Here is a 20,290-nt window from a genome sequence, read left to right on the forward strand (position 1 = left end):
CTGTATTAATTTTTAAAAATTCTCTAGTCCATAATGGTGGAGAGACAGAATGCAGACTGCAGACTTAGAGAGTCCCATATGTTCTGAGATCTCTAGCCAGCCCCTGCTGCAGCATGTTGCTTGGGCACTGCCTTACCTGGGTTTTGAGTAGCTCTATGGGTAGAGTATAGGTATGCCTCTTGGGACAGCCTGTTCCAATGTACAGCCATCCTCATGGAAGCTGTTTTTTTATACATCCAGTTAGAATATAACATGTTCCAACTTGTATCTACTGCCACTTTCCCTATGTCTGTGCAGTTGTGCTCTAAGTCTCACTCCCTCTTCTCCACACCTTCCTATTAAGTGGTTGCAGAGAGTGCTGAGGTCCCAACTTAGTGTTCTTTTCTTACAGATTAACAAACTACTTTCATTAGTCTCATCTTTGAGTCATTCTCTGGACTTGCTCCACTATGTCAGTGTCTTGCACTTAGAAGCCCAAAAGTTAGCATGCTATTCTCCACGTGGTCTTAAGGTGGTGAAAATCACTTCCTTCAGTCTTCTGAGAGCAATTTTGTTAATACAGATGAATAGGTGCAAGGGCACACTGTGGAAGCTTATTAGCTTACTAAATAAGTTCCTGTTCACCAGAAACATCTGGTGTTTTCTGGGTGGCTTTTCCTTGGCTAGACAGAAAAATGCTTATACCTACTGCATGGGGTTATTCCATTCCAGCTCAACATTTTGCACTCAATCATTGTTGAGCTTCTAGACAATCCTGGCATCAAAATACTTTTATGTCCCAAATAGCAGCCTTGCCTTCCAGTTATCAACAACCCCCAGCTGCAGATGCAGAAACATCAGATTTTGTAGTAGCCTGGAGATGCAGGCTAAAACTAGGAATTCAGATTTGTCAGTGTTTAAGCCTAAATGTTTTTGAGCAAAGAAGGAAAACTTCTATTATTGGTTAAAAACTAATAGTAATTTCACTGCTAAAGAACAGTCAAACTGTTATGGTGAATGTCACTGAATAACAACAAAGTGCAAGAGACTACCTTCTTGCTAAATTCAGTGCAAAGCAAGATTTAAAAAAAAAAGGGTCAAGAAGATGTTGCTAATGGGTGTTAGGGAGGTTTCAGGGACTATGTTTTTTCCTTCCTTTTAGGGTTCCTGTGTGCCCTACATACTTGCTCAGCTTGCCTCTGCAGTGATGGTGTTTGCCATCCAGTGTTTATTTACAGTGCACTTAGTGGAGCTCAGCTCGAAGCAGATTTTACAGCTTCAGCCTAGTGCCCACCACTTTCCCTCTCATACAGCTGACCTGTCATTCCTCCCATCCTCCAGTCAGTTTAACACAGTGTGCACAAGAAATAATACCCTTGGTGCTTTCAATTTCATAACTTAAAAAATATTAAGTTCTATGAACTGATTAGCACCCTGTGAGGAAAAGAACTGCTGGGTGAAGAGATTTCCTGTTTCCAGTATTACCTAGAATGACAGGGCACAACATGTATAACTCTGCTTGAAACGTACAAACTTTGTGCCTTCAGGTGCAAGTGTGAATCAAACTTTTTTACTTACCAGTGATTACAAGCAGATACGGTTTAACTGATAAGTAACACTGGTTGTATTAGAGATCTACTTGAATTAATTGCATTTGATTAAGGATCTGCACTTTCCTTGAATTTGGGATGATCTTGCCAACTCTTGTGTGTAATTTTACTCTCTTCTAGAATTTCATTTTATCCAGTAAACATGGTGTTTTCTTCCCTTCCACTCTTACTCAAGGTATATTGCACATAACCTGCTATTATAAATTTCTTCTTTGTCTCCTCCACTTTAAAACCCGGATCACACTTTTAATTAAGTTTTTCTCTTGTTCCATACTGTAGGACTTGCAGCTGTGCCTCCCCTTATCTGTGCTGCAGGTTATAACTTCTAGCTATGTTCAGAAGTCAAAAATTAAGAGAGAAAATGGCAGCTACAGCATGGAAAATTAGGATAGCACTGTTGTGGTTTAATGCCAGCTGGCAACTAAGCATCCCAGAGCTTCTTGCTCTCTCTGTCCCATGAGTAGGACAGAGGAGAGAATTGCAAGAGTACAGGTGAGAAAACTCATGAATTGAGATAAAGACAGCTTAATAGCACAGAAAAGAAAGTAAATAGCAATGCTTATAATAATAATAAAAGAGTTGGAACACACAAAACAAATGATGTCCAGTGCAGTTACTCATCACTCCCTGACTGATGCCCAGACACTTTCTAAGCAGTGACCTCCAGCCAGCTTTCCTGCTTTTTTTGTATACTAAGCATGATGTCATATAGTTGACCCCTTGGCCAGTTTGGGTCAGCTGTCTCCTCACAACTTCTTGTGTGCCTCCAGCTTTCTTGTTGGCTTGTCGTGAGAAGCAGGGAAGTCTTTGACTTAGAATAAACACTACTTAGCAACAATTAAAGCCATCAGTGTGTTATCAACATTAGTCTCATATTGAATCCAAAAACAGAGCACTGTACAGCTACTAGAAAGAAAATTAACTCTATCCCAGCCAAAACCAGGAGGACCATATTTACCCCTTATTGAATACCATTTACAAAATGTTCATGTTCCACACTTTTCAGTTAATCACCTTGCCTGTCTTCTGATACATACACACAGATAACATTCCCTTTGAAATGTAAATAATATATAACCTCAGGAGGAATTGAGCTGTTTCTCAGTGGGTCCTTTTACTTTTGGTTTTAGAGTGACAGAATCACAGAACAGTAAAAGTTGGAAGCGGGTCATCTGGTACAACCTCTCTGGTCAAGCAGGGCCATCCTAGAGCATATGGTGCAAGATTGTGTTCCAACAGTTCTGGAATACCTCTGGGGAGCGAGATTCCACAACCTCTCAACCTATTCCATCTGCACAGTAAAGAAGTTCTTCCTCATGTCCAGGTGGAATTTCTGTGCCTCAGTTTCTGCCTGTTGCCTCTTGTCCTGTTGTTTGGCACCACTGAGAACAGTCTGGTCCATCGTCTTGACACCCTCCTGTCACATAACTGTATACATTGTCAAGTTCCCCTCTCAGTCATCTCTTCATGAGATTGAACAGGCCCAGCTCTCTCAACTTTTCCTGGTAAGAGAGATGCTCCAGTCCATTAATCATACTTCTTACCTTTGGCTGGAGCTGGTCCAGGAGCTCCATGTCTCTCTTATCCTGAGGAACCCTGAACTGGGCACAGCAGTTGAGAGGAGTGGATGAGTGGATGAGTGGATGAGCAGGATCACCTCCTTTGATCACAATGCAATCCAAGTCCTGTGACTGCAGAGATCTATAGTTCATCCTGTTTATTCCCCACACTGCAAGTGTTGGTCTTCATTTGATCAATATCCCAGTGGGATTATAAAGGGATGACCTAGTCCTGTCTTGTAATTGTCTTTCACTGCTTTCTTGTGCTTGCTTGAGCCTTCTTTTTCTACTGGGGTGGTCACTATAGCTCTCCTCTTCCTACACCCTTTTCAAGACTGGCAAGATTCCTATCCCCTCTCAAATCTGGTTTAAGGGTCTCTCAACCAGCCTTGCTAGCTTGTCAGCTGAGATCCTTTACCACCTTTGAGACAGCAACATTTTTTAACAGCAGGCTTGCTATTGTATAAACTGACCATGATCAAAATCCCTATATTTTTCTGGTCTGAAAGCCAGATATTCATCTGCATGATTATCCTGTTTCTTGCCCCATCATTCATAGCAAGTGGCAGGACAGAAGAGAATACAGCATGTGCTCCAGATCCCTTGATCAGTTGTACCAAGGCCCTAAGTTCTGCCTTGATTGTCCACAGCCTTTCTGTTGGGACCTCATCACTGCTCACCTAGAAAACGAGTAGAGGGTAATAATCCATGGGCTGTATCCAGCTAGAAAGTTTCTTAGTGATGTCCCTTACCTGGGCCTCAGTGGTAATACACCTCCCTGTGAGTTGGGTCTGGTTGGCATATTGGGCTCTCCATTCCTCTAAAAGGGACTACTACCCTTCTTTCCTTCCTGTTTGAAGAGGTTGTGATGCAAGGGGTAGGCTGCCCTGTCCTAGGCAATCCCTACATACCAAAAGAACCTTCATCCACATCCCCATTTCCCTGTTTCTCAGATTTCAGGGCCTCATAGGGTCAAGATATAAACAGATTTATTCTCAATGGCTATCTTAGGATGATATAGAATTTTCTCAGATAAAATAAAACCCACAGATATTGTGAAAATAAGAAACAAACAGCAGAATTATAAAACTAAACAAACAGTAAGCTGCTTTATGATTTTTCCTCTGGATTATCTCTTTCAGTTAATAGATTTCATGTTTTATATTCATATGAAAAGAAATCTCACTGAAACCTTTGGTTTTTTCAACTTGCTGGCAAATGTTATTTTTAGTGAGCTTTATTTGTATTCTTTGCTAACACTAAATAGAATGCCTTATGTAACCACAGAAAGTGCAATTTAAAATTCAACTTAGAATTTTGGGTTCTGAAATTGCGGCTTTTTTATTTATTTTTTCGTCAAGTTAGTATGATTTGGTTTCAGTCAGTAATACAAGGGTGTTAATATAATACAAATATTTAACATATTCTGTAAAGATCTGCCAGTTGTTCTTTCCCTTAGTTTCATAAATGAAAAAAGAGACATTTTCATACAGTTGTGTCTGTCAAGAATGTTTGAAACATTTGACTTCTCTGAAAATACAGGTATCCCTTAAATCACTGGTGAAATGGTGGTACATATTTGTTTAATTCTGCCTTTAAGAACTCCCTCTGCTTTTGGATTTTTCTTGTAGAGGGTGGCGGAGGACTGATGATTTCTTATTTCATTGTTCTAGTTCTAGGGATTGTTCCTGTAGTCAATTGAAGTCAATATACATAGACTCAGAAAAAAAATGCTCTATAATAATGATTTTGGCCAGTTTATCAGGTGATTTTAAATCTCTGCTAATTATATTTGTTGCCTAAATATACTAGTTTTCTTTATCTCACAGACTACTGCAGTCCTTTGGAGTATCTGATAATATATTTAAATCTGAAGATTTAAATGTATTTTCAGATTTAAATATATTTCAGATTTAAATATATTTTTATTTTTCTGTAATTACCCTATGATGTACCTCAGTAAATTATTTCAGATGTGTTTAGGTAGATGCACTAAAATGCCCATTTTGTTTCCATTTTTCTCTAAGACATTGTTTATATACTAGCTTCTTATAGTGTGCCTCATGCTTTAGTCTCACACCAAACAGATCTCTTACTGTACAAAAAATTTATAAGGCATATGCAACCAAAAGGAGTTCCGAAGGATTGTTTCCAAGTACATCTAGAAAAAAGTAACAGAATTTAAAACTGCAGAGTAGAATTCTAAAAGATAGAAATAAATTTCAATAAAAAATTTATGGAACCTACTTAACTCCTACTTAAGATTAAAAAAGACACACTGTAGAGTTGGCAAGCACACAAATACCTACTGTTGATTCCAGAGAGGTTTCTGAAAACCATACATTCTGGGACAATTTTATAAAAGAAAAGAGTTATATACATTTGAAGTATCAGAATCCCAAGCTTTGCCATGTGGGGAAGGAGCTTTTTCCCCTTGAAACTCTTTCAGGATGCCAATTCTTAATAACATTGTAGAATAAATTCCTTTGTGTTGTTTATGTTCCAATTCTTTCAAATTTGCAAAGTGACCAGCTTAACATTTATAGAAAAGATACAGACATGACTCCAAGTGAATTGTATGAAGTTATTTTTTAATGATTCATTTTATTTTCTATTCAAAATTTTAGAAACTTCAGACTTCTAAAAAAAACCAACTTACAATAGCAGGTTTGAACTGAAGTATTTCAACAGCCTAAAAGCCTGTTAGTTCAACAGGCTAAAAAGGAATCTCCAGGCTCTGAGGCATGCTGTGATATTAAACCCTGTTAAATAGCTATTTCTCTTTTGATGCACTTACTTTTTTTGTCATTAAGTAGTAGCTCGTCTCCAGACAATGAATTAGTTATGCAGTCGTATTGAAGACTTTTAGACTTATTTTCTTTTCTTCTAATCTCTCGCAATTTTATAAATATTTCTTTGAATTCTTCTCAGCTTTTCGTGCATGATCAAAATAACAAATTATTTGAAATACAGCAGATGGTGTAGATTTTTTATAAAGTAAACTCTCTGTGCATGTGTCTGACCTCAGAGAAATGTACTTGTTTATTTGTGCATTACATTCTGGCTTAACCACCATGCTTGGAGAGTCTGGGTTAAGTGCAGTTTGGTAAGACATATTGCTTGTGCTAGCTTGAGAAATAAACTCTAAAGTTTAGGAATCTGGAATGTTGATGTACTTTTTGCTGAGTACTTATGATACTTTATAATCCTTAGATTTTTACAGAGCCATGGTGCATTTATGGCTATCAATAGGCAAAATTATGCCCCCATGATAAAGCTAAACAATTTTCTGAAGGTTCTAACAGTATCTGTCATGAATCCGCCCTTAAGAGATCTAAGATTACCACCACCAACTTGCTTAGCTGCTATGCTTTTAAATTAAGTTTGTATCCCTATGAAACACGGACTAGGGGATTGGACTCAGCAGGGTTCCTTCTGTTCTCTGTCCTTTACACTGACCTCTCCCTTCTCATCAGGACTGCTCTTCAAGGCAATTTATACTTGTAATTGTTTTTTGCTCTTGTGGACCAAGTCCTTTCCTTGAATTTACCCAATAGTTATTAGATATATTTGTGCAGAAATGCTGCCTAACACTTCTACCTGTTCTTTGGTGTAACTGTGTAGAAGTACATTAATTTCCCTTAATCATACCCCATGAAATGTGAAATCTTTTGTCTTATTGGTTTTTTTTTTTGGGTTTGTTTTTTTTTTTTTTTTTTTTTTTTTGAATCATGACAATATTTGCAAACATGGAAAAAAAAGAAATTATTAATTAAGTCACATTTTGCAGACTTGCAAAGTAAATTTTCATATTTTAAATATTCTGAATTTTATTTAACATATATAATCTAATCTAATATTTTCAATAAATGTATAAATACATACATATAAACTAATAAATAATAGAATATAAAATTATAAATTTAAATATAAATATTTAATATATATACAAACCAATGTAATATAATCTGGATATTAATTACTGAATATTCACATAAAGTGAAATTATTAGAATTATTAGAAACTTCTCAAGAATGTAAGCGTTTTAGAATTTTAAGTGACAGCAAATGGTTTTATTATAGTGGTAAACATACCATACCCAGCTTCATGTGTATTTTGTTACTCTTCTGGAACTATACTTGTAAATGTATGTGTATCTGATTATGACTTTGAAAGGTCTTTTAATGCCATTTTAGGTACCTTTGTTGTGTTAGGATGTTAAAAAGGTACTCACATCAAAGACAGAAAGTGAATACAGCAGCCTAGAATTTCCTTTGAATATTTAGAAGGACATATGTTTCCCATACCTTGGTTATTTAAGGTTTTATCTCTTGGTGGATGCCTGCCATTTCTGTGCTAAGTGCAATCAATCCCCTTAGTTACCTGTTGGCAGGTGCATGCTACCCATGGTCTCCTCAGCAGGCCATGCATGTAACTGCTAGGAAAGCAGTCTGATAAACATTATCCTTCACTTGGCAAATCCACAAATACTGTCCCAGCTCTTTGAGAATGTGGCAATTAGCAGGCATTGAACTTTGCTGACACATAACATTTTATTTAGACTTCTATCACCTGATAATTTCTTCTTTTGTACTTCCTCACTACTATGCTCCTCAATTAATTTAACCCCTCTTTCCAAAGAACAGGTTGTATTGCCACCCAAGATTCTTACTTTCTACTTTATCTGCAACAATTCTCTTCAGTTACTCTGTACCTTCAGAATTACGTTATTTGTTCCAGGAAATTAAACCATGGCATACTAGCCATTCTTCACAACCACCTCTGACTATTTTTTCCTTTTCTCTCCACTTCTGCACCACTCTCAGGTGCTCTAGTGCCTCAGCGTGGTCTGGCCTTACAGCTGCTTGTGCTTTGAGCAGGAGAGTGGACTTGGTCAAGAGAAGTCATTATCAACTTCTATGATCCTGTGATACTGATCTTGCTTTCAAAGAAGTAATACACTGGAGGGTTGGTTTTAGCCTGCAATACTATGTGTCTGGAATTCTCTACTTGGTCCCAAGTAAGATGTAAAAAAAGTTCTGTTCCTTCCAGGTGACTGCATTTATTCTCTAATAAGAAAAACTCTGTTCAAGGTAATTTAAAATGCATATAATCACATAATAGATTTTATATGTTGATTAGCAGTTAAAATATTAAAGTTTATCATACTCTGTGTTCAAAATAGTTGTAACAAAGATTGCACTTTAAAATCTTTGTTTAGTGTCTTTCATGTGAGATCAAATACTTATTTAATCTTGCACAGTATTGTGTGCGGAGTCCATTAATTTATTCTTTCTATATGCTGCAGCTCAGAAAGTCTTTGTAATTAACTGAAAAGTAAGCACTTCAAGTTTATATTTTTTTGAATTATATTTGTCATAGGGTACACATTTCTTATGAAAGTTTGTGAAAACTACAAGAACTGAAAACTTTAATTTCATTTTTTAGTATCTTTAGGTGGTAACTGGAAGACAATAAAAGCTGCTGGTACTTCTATATATTTTGTAATGAATTTCCCTTATTAGGTGATTCTAGTTCTATGCTTTTTTCTTGAGCTTTATAATGATTCAGTTAAATGTATAGCAGGCAGAGTTATATCTGTTCTTTATCTAACTTTTACCTATGAGATGTGATTATACAAAATCTGCAAAATTAGATTTATCTATCGGTGCCTTTAAATGGGACATACAACATGCTTAAAACACTGTCAGTATTAACTTTTGGGGATTAGGTATGTATCAACTCTCAAATGTTCTTTTTTCAAAAGTACCAGTAAGTATGTTTTTATTGATTGAATTTAATAGAAATTTTTGATGATTTTATTTCAATAGGGACAAGCCCAGAAAATATACTCATCAGAATAAAAGCGGGTAAAAATAATTTTTTTTTTTTTTTTGTAATCATGATTAAAACCTTTAGAGAAGTTTTCTAATTGTACCCTATGCTTTCTTAATGTATGTGAAAAACACATACTGTTTTTCACTTGGAGAAGTTTCTAAAAGTTTTATTAATAATTTCGATGATCTTTGTAGGAAAATTAGATGTTTTTATTAAAACACAGTCTAGTAATAGGGCTGCTTCTCAATTAATCTTTAGAGAAAAAGAAGTACTGTGTTTTCTTTTTTTAAACACATTAAGCTGGAAATGCTATTTTTTTTTTGTATGGAACAGTTTTCTTTCAGGTCTTTATTCTAGTATCTGTGTAAACACCTCATGCTACTGACATTTTTCTGCTTTACCTCTCCCAGTTCTTGACTTTTAAGTCTATCATTTTGTCTAACTCACACAATGCTTATTTGATATTGCTGGATGTTAGATCTCTGCTTTGTTTTGCAGTGGAGACTGTTAATGTTTCTAGTCTATAACAAAATCTGTCTGTAGGCTTTAATTTAAATTTATGAGCTTGCTTGAGACTTTTTATAGCTTTTCTTTTTCCTTTGACGACAAGGAGGAGGAAGATGGGCAGGCATATGCCAAAATGAGGTATCTGGAACATGGATCACCTATGTTCAGAAATTTAACCTACTAACAGTCAGGAAAAGCATTTTCATTAGCTATTCATGCAAATAATGACTTAGTTCACTTTTTCTGTTAAAAGGGTTTATCTTTCTGTTCAATATACAAGAGATCTTACCTCTGGAAATGTAACAAACCCACTCAATACCTGTAATTCAAGGTGTCAGTGGCCCTTGTTGACTTAGGTTAAGAATACAGGTAATAAAACTGCTGATCCGTGAACTAGTGCTTTCCTCTTCCATAATTACATTTGAAATATAGAGCACCTTAAAATATTATCCCAGGTCCGCTATGATAAATGTTAATGGTCTTAATGACGTCATTGATTGTTCATTTTCAATGGGTTGGTTTGACTAGTTTTATAAAGCCACTGCAGTTATCTGAAGACTATGCTGTGGAATAGACATCAGATGGCAGTATTTCATAGCATAAAAGAACATAACTCTCATTATACAGACTGCATGATTTAAAAGAAGTACTTGGAGTTATTATGCAATTGATACTGTTTCTTACTAAATATGAAAAAAGAACAGGGGGTGGTATGTTTGTTCTTCACAGTTAAAAACATTTTAATATATAATGCTTTTATTTTGTCTACTTGTTGAATGTCAGCTCTGTGTGTACTACTCTTCCAATCAGCAGGGTGTGGAAGCAGTTATTATGGTAGTTATGTGTTAGTTGTGATTTAATCAAGTTCTTTTTCTGCCTGTGAAATAACACTTTATTTCCAGTTTTAATTTTATTTTTAATGAAAGAGCTTAAAATTTTGATATTTTGTTGTTTTAATAATAGCTGGGCTTTATTCTATATTTGCTCAGTGTTTATTTTTACATAATGATTAAATTTTCTATAAAATCCTAGAGAAATACACAAAAACATAATGCACAGTGATTTCTGCATTCTGTGGGGCTGTTCAATACTGAGTTAAATTCCAAGTACATTGTTATCAAATTTCAGATATGACGCAGTACAGTTAAAACTTGTCCACATAATGGGGTTGACGGCTGATAGCAATGCCATTCTTAATGTAAGCTGACCTTTGCTGTTCTGATCTACTCCTGTCAGCATCATGATGTTCTCTTTATAATCCTCATCAGGAATTGTGGCTTCCATGCTAAGTACAAAGGTGATTCCTCTCCATTATGAGAGAAAGCTGCTTTTGCAGGATTTCTGATTTTGCTGCAAAACAGGGAGCAATATTTGCCTTTCATACCTGGTCGTGCAATTGTAAATGCCCTTCATCTCACTGAAAGCCAAGACACTGTGTGTGCTTCAAAGGAAATTCTTATTCACAAAGGATAGGTGGATTCTAAGACAAAGTATAATAGGAACAATATATTGCAACAATGCAAATTATGTGAAACCAGTGTTCTGATTTTAAAAAGAAATTTCTCACAGAGGAATCTGTCACAAAATGTTGATTCTTTGTTCCTGTAGGATGAACAGGAAGTATGGTGATAACTGAAAAGACTGTTGTTGTTACTGTTGCTGTAAAACAAAACTTTAAGCAAATTTTCACCTGCCTTCTGTTATTAGAGTTCATCTGCTATTATGTGATACTGAGTTATCAGCACAGTATTAACATGTTTTTAAAATCTTTGTCTTTCATAATAAATGACGTTATTTATTTTATTAAAACTGAAAAAAAGCAAAAGGCTCAGATTTGATTGACAAAGGTGGTGTTGTATCATAAAATTGCATCAATATCTTATTTATATAATTACATGAAAATAAATATGGAGTTTATTAGCTGTATTCATTCATCAAATAAATGCAAGTAGTTTTTCCTTTTTATCTTCTGTAAGTTCTCTGAATAGCTTTTGATATTAAATCTCCCCATCATCTGTGAATAGAAAAAAGGCATTTCCTTTGTTCAAACAGTGGAAATATTATGATGAAAATACTAAAAAAAGGATATATCTTTAAACCCGTACCATTTCAATCTTATTTCATGTACATCTCTTAAATGTTAGGTTTGTTTTTCTAAAAAGTATGATAGTAAGTAATCTGACTTTACTAAATGCCTTTGAAAACCAGTTGTGATAAACTGACTCAAGAGCAGGGAGAAGAACACAGAAACTAAGTGCTTTTGCACTATTGTAGCATTTTCTAGTTTAAGAGGTAATAGTTTGGAATCTTGAATTTTTCCAGAGGACAAAGATGAACATGGTAGAATCCTTGAAAAATCAGAAGAGGTTATTCAGTAGTCCCCCTTCCTCTCCACTTCCCTGAAGCTTCAGGGATAAGCAAAGGAAAGAATAATCAAACAAAAGGAGCACACATCTGATGTTTAAGCCCTCCTCCAGCACTTTTTATGTACATAACCAGAAGTCACTCAAGCAGCTGCAGCACATTAGTTACGATAGTTTAACAGGCAGCTTTACAGCTCTGATAAAGGTTGTGCTAAAGCAATTTCTTCCTCTTGTGCTCACTTGCTATGATAGCTCAGAAGTGATCTTTGGCAGCAGGGCTGTGAAAGGAGTGGTAATGTTTAATCGGTTTCTGTGGAGGAGTTAGCTTGTTTTTTCCTTTGTAGATCATTATCTGTAGAAAGACGTTAAGGGCAGGCAAGACCATGTTGGAAACAGAATAGGCTGAACTGGTGCAGGGTCTCTGAACAGTTCTTGGGAACTACTTTAGAACAGAAGTATTTTAAGCAGTTAAGCCAACATTCGATTGTATTAGACCTTAACAGCAAAGTTACTTGAGAAACATGGCTCAGCAGACAAGTCCAGACAATCTGCCTGTTCCTGAAGTGGATAATACACATGCTCAAAATCCATGGCTAAATGAAGATCTTGTGAAGACCCTGAGGGAAAACCTGTTGCAACATGAAAAGTCCAGGACAACTCAAAAGTCTTCACCTGCTTCTCCCCGGCTGTGTCCAGTTATCTCTCCTCGAAACTCTCCAAGGCTGTTGAGAAGGATGTTTTTAAATAGCAACATACCAAAACAGCGTCGTTTCACTGTGGCACATACCTGGTAAGCACTGAGATAAAATATTAGATTAATTTTTTTCATGTAATATTTATCTCCTTAATGTTTGTGCTTCTAGTTATTGGTTTGATCTCTGCATTAATCTGTATGGGTGAAAGAGACAATTCTAATTTGTGACTGAACTTAATTGCAGTCAAGAAGTTTAAAGTAGTAATTCTTATAAAGTAAGAAAATAGGTATTTTCATCTGCAAAGGCTGCCAAATTTCCTCTGATTTCTTAGGTAATAACTCTGTTCTTTCCCCTCCTTCCAAAATAAAATAAAAAAATACTTACTTCATTCTGTGCTGTTCAGAATGTCTTGGCAATTTGTTTACTTCATGTGTCTGTTGAAAATATTTTTTTATTGACAATTTTGGATGCCTCAGCCTCTTAGCAGAATAACATAAGTCTATTTATCTTTCAACAGTGCTCAAATTAGAAAGAGCATGGTAAAAAAGAATGATAGTGATAGATATTTCATGTGAAACTGTGATTTTTATTAAAGCAGTTGCTAGAATAAACAGAAAAGATGGTAAGGGAAGCCCTTGGTAAATTATTCACTAGTAGTATTTCTTTGGTAACTTGATCACTTCTTAGATGTGTTTGTGATCAAATCTAAAAAAGACCTTCATTATTTGCATCTATCTCCTGTAAAACAGAAGTATTATTTCATTACTTTTTAAATTATTCTTTCAAAAGATGTTGTATATGAGATTACTGCAACAAAAAAACACATTCCTGTTTGCTTTGGTGGTCATGAGATCTTTGGGTTTTTTTGCTGATGAGTTCTTCCCTCTCCCCCCCCGCCCCATTATTTGTCTAACAAAAATGTAATATAAAGAAAGGAGGGCAATGAAATATGTTCAAAGAAGATAAGTCATGCATTCTAAGCAGCAAATGAATATGCTCTTGAAGTTTATCTTCATTTTTCTGAAATTAGATCTACACTATAGCTATGTGATTGGTATATGCATTGCACATTGTGTACTAGTGTGCTTAAATCTTTACTATGTATGTATTTCTGTAGTTAAGGTACTTCTTGTATAAGATAATACTTTTGCCCCTGAAAAGCATAAAAAAAAAGAAGTGCCTGTATAATTTAAGAACACTTTTTTGAATCCAATGTACCTGTTCAGATATTTCATGTGTAAAATAGAAAACTTATTGAAATCAGGATATTTCATGTTTCTTTAACAATTATGCATAAATCCTAACAGCCGTTCTGTGTTAAGCAATTTATAAAACATTCTATACATAAGAATGTATAGGTTAAAAAAGTAATTCAGGCAGATCTGGCTTACAATATAAGATGAAAAAAAATCTGGAAGTTTAAAGAGGGAAATTATCATGTATGATTATGCATGTGTAGGCAGTCCAATATGTCAGACAAAGGAAGAGGACAGATATGAAGTTAAAAAACATGTATGGACAACATAAAAGGACACTGGCTTGCATAGTATTAAAAAGTGAAAATTTTTTTAAGTGTGCTTTCTCTAGTGAGCTTCACAAATTTGTGTAGATTTTTTTTTCACCATGATGACTGTAGAAAACACTTGAGGTTTCCCCAAATACGTGAAATACTAGACCTGAAATCAATACTGCATTGTTATGATTTATGAGATGGGCTGATCAGAGTAATGATGTTTTTTCCCAGCAAGTAGAGAAGTACAGAATTAAGCAGCATGTTACAATGAATTCCCTGAGAACCTGCAAAGAATAGTATTTCTGAAGTGACAAGGCAATAACATGCATGATCAGACTTAGAGGAATATGAAGGGCTTACAGAATTTATTTGTTGCCAAAGACCATCAAGTCTGTAGTTACTGATACATCCTCACTTGTTTATCTAGTCAGAAAACTGAGATGCTAAGTGATAGAAACCTGTGGTCTCTGTACACTTTGGCCACATAGGCATTATGGTGGTTTTAATTCCTTATGCATCTATTCCACTTTAGACAGCTCATAGGAAAACAGTGTATTTAAAAATGGAGTAGTTGTAACCTTAATTCAAAATATTATGCTATGAAGGACCCAGTCTGGGGTTAGTTTGTCCCATTGTAGTAATGGCCATGTCTGCTTTATTTTTCTTGTATTTCTAATGTAATCAGTTTTGTAATTTAAGAAAAAATGTTGAATTAATGTATAAATATTTTTTTTTAGTGCACTGTTCATGCAGGTATTAAAATTATAATAATATGACCTTATTCAAACCACCAGTAAGCTGGTAAGCTGTTCTGATATTGCAAAATGTCACTATTTTTTTTTTTTTTTTAATTTTCTTATTTTTTGCTGGTGATAAGAAGATTATCTATATTGGTAGCATAAGAAATAGATCTATAACACTGCAGATACTGCTGTGTGTTGCAGTGGTGCCAAATAGCCACCATAGATCTAGAGTGCCAAAACCCTCTAATTTAGATTGTACCTAGCTCTGTGATTTCAGCATTCTGAAACAGCATTCACATACAGTCAAGAAGTGAGTGGGAGTTGCATGAATCGTTCTGGCAACCCATTTTGCCCCCTTTTTTATTATGAAGTCTATAGCTTGCCCTTTGTAATGGCTTGGGTTGCAGAACTTTTGACACCAAAATGCATTTTCTTTATCATGTGATCATTATCTTTTCACAGTAATAGTTGGGTTATCACTTTTAATCATTTTACAAGTCCTTCTATACTTCCTTTTTTTTTTTTTTTCATTCTTCTCTAGCTGCACCCCTGAATTCTTTCAAGAACTTGAAAGATAAATTGCTACTTTTAGGATTTCAGAGAGGAAAAGGTACAGCCTTCAGAGTTGAAATAGAAGGGTTTAAGTGGCAGAGGTGCATAAGGCCTTCATTTTTGTTGGAGAAATTTCTGAATATATTACAGTTTCAGAGAATGTTAGTTCCGCCTAAAACTGAAATTAAAACTAGTTATCTTGAACTTTTAGCCTGGGTTCCTCTCAGTCTGTAAACAATATCAGCCTACAGTCTGTAGGAAAAAGCCACGCCAACTACAAGTGTTTGAAAGTTTTTCCAACCAGGATTGACCAGGATTTTAAACAAACTCTACCCAAACCCAAATTCTATTTCCTCACAAATCTGTTATATATTGTATTACTGTAAAAGTATTCATAATGCTTTATGATCTCACCAATATGACACTGCAGTACATATTATAGCTGGACATGGACAAGATAAATTAAGTCCTTAGGTATGTGCTTGACAAACTCAATTTCTGAATTATCTTGGTTTGCTCTTCATAAGGCTTTTAAAATGTGCTGATTGCCTCATTGGCTTTTTGGCAGGACAGATCTCAAGGGTGGAATTACATGTGCTGTGATTTGTGAGGGGAGAAGGCTTTCAGATCAGGGAAAGAGACTGTCAGTTCCCATCTGTGTGGACATCCAGCATGTGTGATCTCTCACACACACACACTGTCCAAAGATCTGTGGAGGGATGTTTAGATACTTTAAATCATACAATCTTTGTTAACTCATGTGGAAAGCTTTCCTTAATATTCTGTGGAAAAATTCCTTTCTATAAAGGGAGGAAAAGCAAGAAACATAAATATTTGGAGCAGGGTAGTAGGGTCAGTGGAACGTAACAAGTAAATTATATCTGTTTAGTTGAAAGGATGAAGTCATGGAATACATGTGCTTGTTTTTTTTTACTTTTGTTTGCTGCCTTAATACTTCTCAGTGAATACAAAATGATCAACCAGTTGGTTTTCTTTCTGTGTTGTACATAACTTTGGACATTTGCTGCCTTTGTGATTTATTTGTGTGTGTGTGTTCAGAGACAGCAACTAGTGATATATGCCTCTCTTTTAAGTCATATAAAGTGGATTTGTTATTCACAGGTCCAGTGTGAGTGTTCTCCTTTGATAACTCTTCCCTCCATTTAGTACTTCCTGATGTTCAGGGCTTTGTGCTCTTTGTTTTTGTAAAACATGTACCCCCAAACCTAAGCATTTAATACGATTGCTGACTGTAAAAATGCAAGTATGTGCTCAGTTAAATGGAGTATTTTAATCTGAATTTAGCCAGTCTTTGTCTCCACCCATAGAAAATATTTTACATTGACTTTGGCATTCAGATAAGAAAACGATAGATGCCTTAGACATAGTTTAGATAGATATGGGCAAGGTGTGCCATTTTAAGTTTCAGGAATGTAACTGTTATAAGGGTACCCATAAAACCAGGTTTGTCTTTATTTTTATTGCACAATATCTTTTCATGCACTTTTACTGCTAATTACAAAAAGCAACAAAACCTTAAGTGTTAGCCATAGGTAGATTGCAGAAAAGCAGCATGTTTGATTTGATGTAATTCTACACAGCCTGGTTCAGTGCATTTCAGCTATGAAACCAGAATGAAGCTGTACCACGCGGAATCAATATACTTTCTATCACTACTGTTTTCTTCCAACTTTCAGTATAAATTTTCCTAAAAGATTTTTAATACCTATGTTTTCCTCTCCTTCACCACTCAGTGCTTTTCAGGAACTAAAGTAATTACATTTCGGCATATGGAAGTAATTTCAAAAGGAAGAAACATCAAAGCAGGTAACTATCCAAGATAGTAAGTGAATAACTACTTCAGAAAACCAAATGCATACTGGGCTGCATCCAAAGCAACATGGTCATCAGATTGGAAGAGGTTCTATCCCTTTACTCCATGCTGGTGAGACCTCTCCTGGAGTACTGCATACAGTTCTGGGGTCTCCAGCAGAGGAATTACACGAACCTGTGGAAGCAAGTTCAGAGAAGGGACAAAAAAGTGATCAGAAGGATGGGACACTATGAGGAAAGGCTTGGAGTGTTGGGATTGTTCAGCATGGAGATGAGGCTTCCTATAGAGTTTAAGAGGAGATTGCTTGGGTAAGATGATGTTTGCCATCAAGTTAATTACTTGCATAAAATAAGATGTAGTTTAACAAGGGCTGTTGCTGGATTCTGCACCTGAGACAGGGCCCTGCTGGTTGTGTGTAGACTGGGGAATGAGAGGCTAGAGAGCAGTGCCATGGAAAGGGCCCTGGGGTTCTGGGGTTCAAGTTGAACATGAGGCAGCAGTGCCCTGGCAGCCAGGAGGGCCAAGTGTGTCCTGGGAGCATCAGGGACAGCATCACCAGCTGGGCAAGGGAGGGGATTGTCCTGCTCTGCTCTGCTCTGCTCTGCTCTGCTCTGCTCTGCTCTGCTCTGCTCTGCTCTGCGGCAGCCTCACTTCAAGTGCTGGGTGCAGTTCTGGGTGCCACAATAAAAAAAAGACAATAGAGAGCATCCAGAGGTAGGCAACAAGGATGGTGAAGGGTCTGGAGGGGAAGTCATGTGATGAGTGGCTTAGATTGTTCAGTCTGGAGGTGGCTAAGGGAAGACCTCATTGCAATTTACAGCTTTCTTGTGAGGGAAAATTGAGGGGCAGGTGCTGATCTCTACACTCTTATGACCAGTTACAGAAATCAAGGAAATGGCATGAAGCTGAGCCAGGGGATGTTTAGGCTGGATATCAGGAAAACATTTTTCACCCTGAGTGTGGTTGGGCACTGGAACAGGCTCCTCAGTGCAGTGGTCACAGCGCCAAGCCTGACAGTTAAAACACCATTTGGATAACACTCTTAGGCATAAGGTGTGACTCTTGGGGTGTCCTGCGAGGAGTTGGACTCGATGTTCCCTGGGTTGATGGGTCTTTTCCAACTTGGCATATTCTATAATTCTATGATAATAAAGTGTATATATGCCTATGCAATCTTAGTTGTTTTTACTCAATTAAAAAAATATCAGTTTCTTAAACAACTTCATTGTTTTTCTCACATAAACTTTGATCACACTTTCTAAATTAGATCACCAGTATTGCATAAAGTTTTAGTCAAAGTAACACCTGGCATAATTGAATGGACTCTTTCTTTTTTTTCAGACTTTTTAGACTGAGTTATCACACTTCTTTTCTAGAAAAATACGTGAACCATAAAATGGAACATAAAATGTAAAGATATAACAGATGCATAACATGATAAGATAAAACATCGTAACAGATGCATAAATCCATCCCAAGAAATAATTTGATTCACAATATTTTCACAGAGACATACCATTTTGTATAAGGTAACTCAATCCACATATCCACTCCAAATTCTGTTACATAAGGAGGGGCATACTTGTATGGATGCATAGGTTAGTGGGGCAGAGAAAAAGAATAAGCTTTCAGAACATGGTGCTCGCTGATATTTTACAGAATGGTTTGTGGTAGGCTAAGAATGCTGCACAGTGGTATTAACTACTGACACATTTATTTACCACAGAGAAGTAATACTTCTTCTCCACAGCTCAGACCTGAAGAAAAACAGGTGAGGAAAAAGTTAATCTTTTCATAAAGAAAGAAATGGCAAAGATGCATTTTCTCAAATAATAGTTGTGTTAAAGAGAGCTTGTATCACTGGGTAGGAAATTGAAAACGACTTCAGAAAGATCAGTGAGCAATCAAAGACTAAATTGTAAGTTTTTATTGTACAGGGACAAATAACTGAGCAGAGTGAAAGAGGAAAAATTATAGATTTAGCTGACTAGATTTGGTAGTACAGGAATTGTCATTTATAAAAATACCTGTTGCATCTCTCCTTTTCTTTCAAAATAAAATATATCTCAACCATTTTGATTGAGCCTTTTTTTTCTTGCTTATGACCTGTTTGCCTTGTAAAATTGGAATTTCTTCATAAGTTTTAGTTACTGAAGTACTATGTCTGGACCATGCTATTTTCTGACCTATGGCCTTTGATGGCATGTCCTGTTAGAGATAGAATTTGGGAGAAATTCTAAAAAAGTTAGCAGAAGTGAAACAGAGTTCCTGGAGTTCTACTTTCGTTTAGTACCTACCTCAAAACCTAAAACCGCTTTTCTAAAGTGCTATTGCACCCCAAAATTTTTATTATGTCTTACTCTAATTGTATCACAATCAATTATACATGACTGTAAAGGTTTTAAATATTGTGCTCCTGTGATGTGATATTACCTGTTTTCTAGATTTTTTTTTTGCAAATGTGCAAAAGGTTTTGCTACAAGTTTTTTTAGCTTACTTTGTAACACATGCCTGTTACACATTGCTCCTTATTGCATTACTCCGACTGCATTTTGCAAACTTGCTATTTTCATTTTCACTTTGCATGAGTAAATTACTATTTTATGTGTGGTTTCCTAAAATTTTATTTGCTTTTGACCAGTACCATGGGATCCTCCCTGTTTTTTCTGCAATTTAACACATTTTCAAAGTTTTATCACAGCTCAAATTTATATTGCAAAGTTAGCCATTCTCTCCATCTAGAGTTTTGAATCCTTTGTATATTGGCCTTAAAGATTTCATAAGTTCCATTTCATACATAACTTTTAAGTTTCCAATGTGTTATAAAATACTCAGAAGTTTATTTCCCTTTTTGTTTCCTTATAGTAATTCATATCTCTAGATGTGTTTGTCATGGGAATAGATACTACAAATTTTTTAGCACAGTCTAATGTGAGCTAACTTTTTCTTTTATGCATTCTTGAAAAGCTTCATTTTCTTTGGGATTTTTAGGTATTAGTCCATTTTTTTCTCCTCTTGTACGTTTCTTCTTTCATCTTACTACCTTTTTGGTGTTTCATTCTTCTGTTTCATGTAGTATGACACATGATTCTTTCCA

General features: G+C 35.8%; 1 protein-coding gene across 1 annotated transcript in view; it reads left to right on the forward strand.

The window, feature by feature from the left end:
- Positions 1 to 12,377: 12,377 nt before the first annotated feature.
- Positions 12,378 to 20,290, forward strand: part of PDE4D (phosphodiesterase 4D) — a 313,752-nt gene continuing 305,839 nt past the window's right edge. Inside the window, exon 1 of the mRNA XM_058864345.1 lies at positions 12,378 to 12,646. Coding sequence (XP_058720328.1) covers positions 12,378 to 12,646 — 269 coding nt within the window. The remainder of the gene's footprint in view (positions 12,647 to 20,290) is intronic.

The sequence above is a fragment of the Poecile atricapillus genome, chromosome Z (genome assembly GCF_030490865.1).
Source record: "Poecile atricapillus isolate bPoeAtr1 chromosome Z, bPoeAtr1.hap1, whole genome shotgun sequence".
NCBI classification, from domain to species: Eukaryota; Metazoa; Chordata; class Aves; order Passeriformes; family Paridae; genus Poecile; species Poecile atricapillus.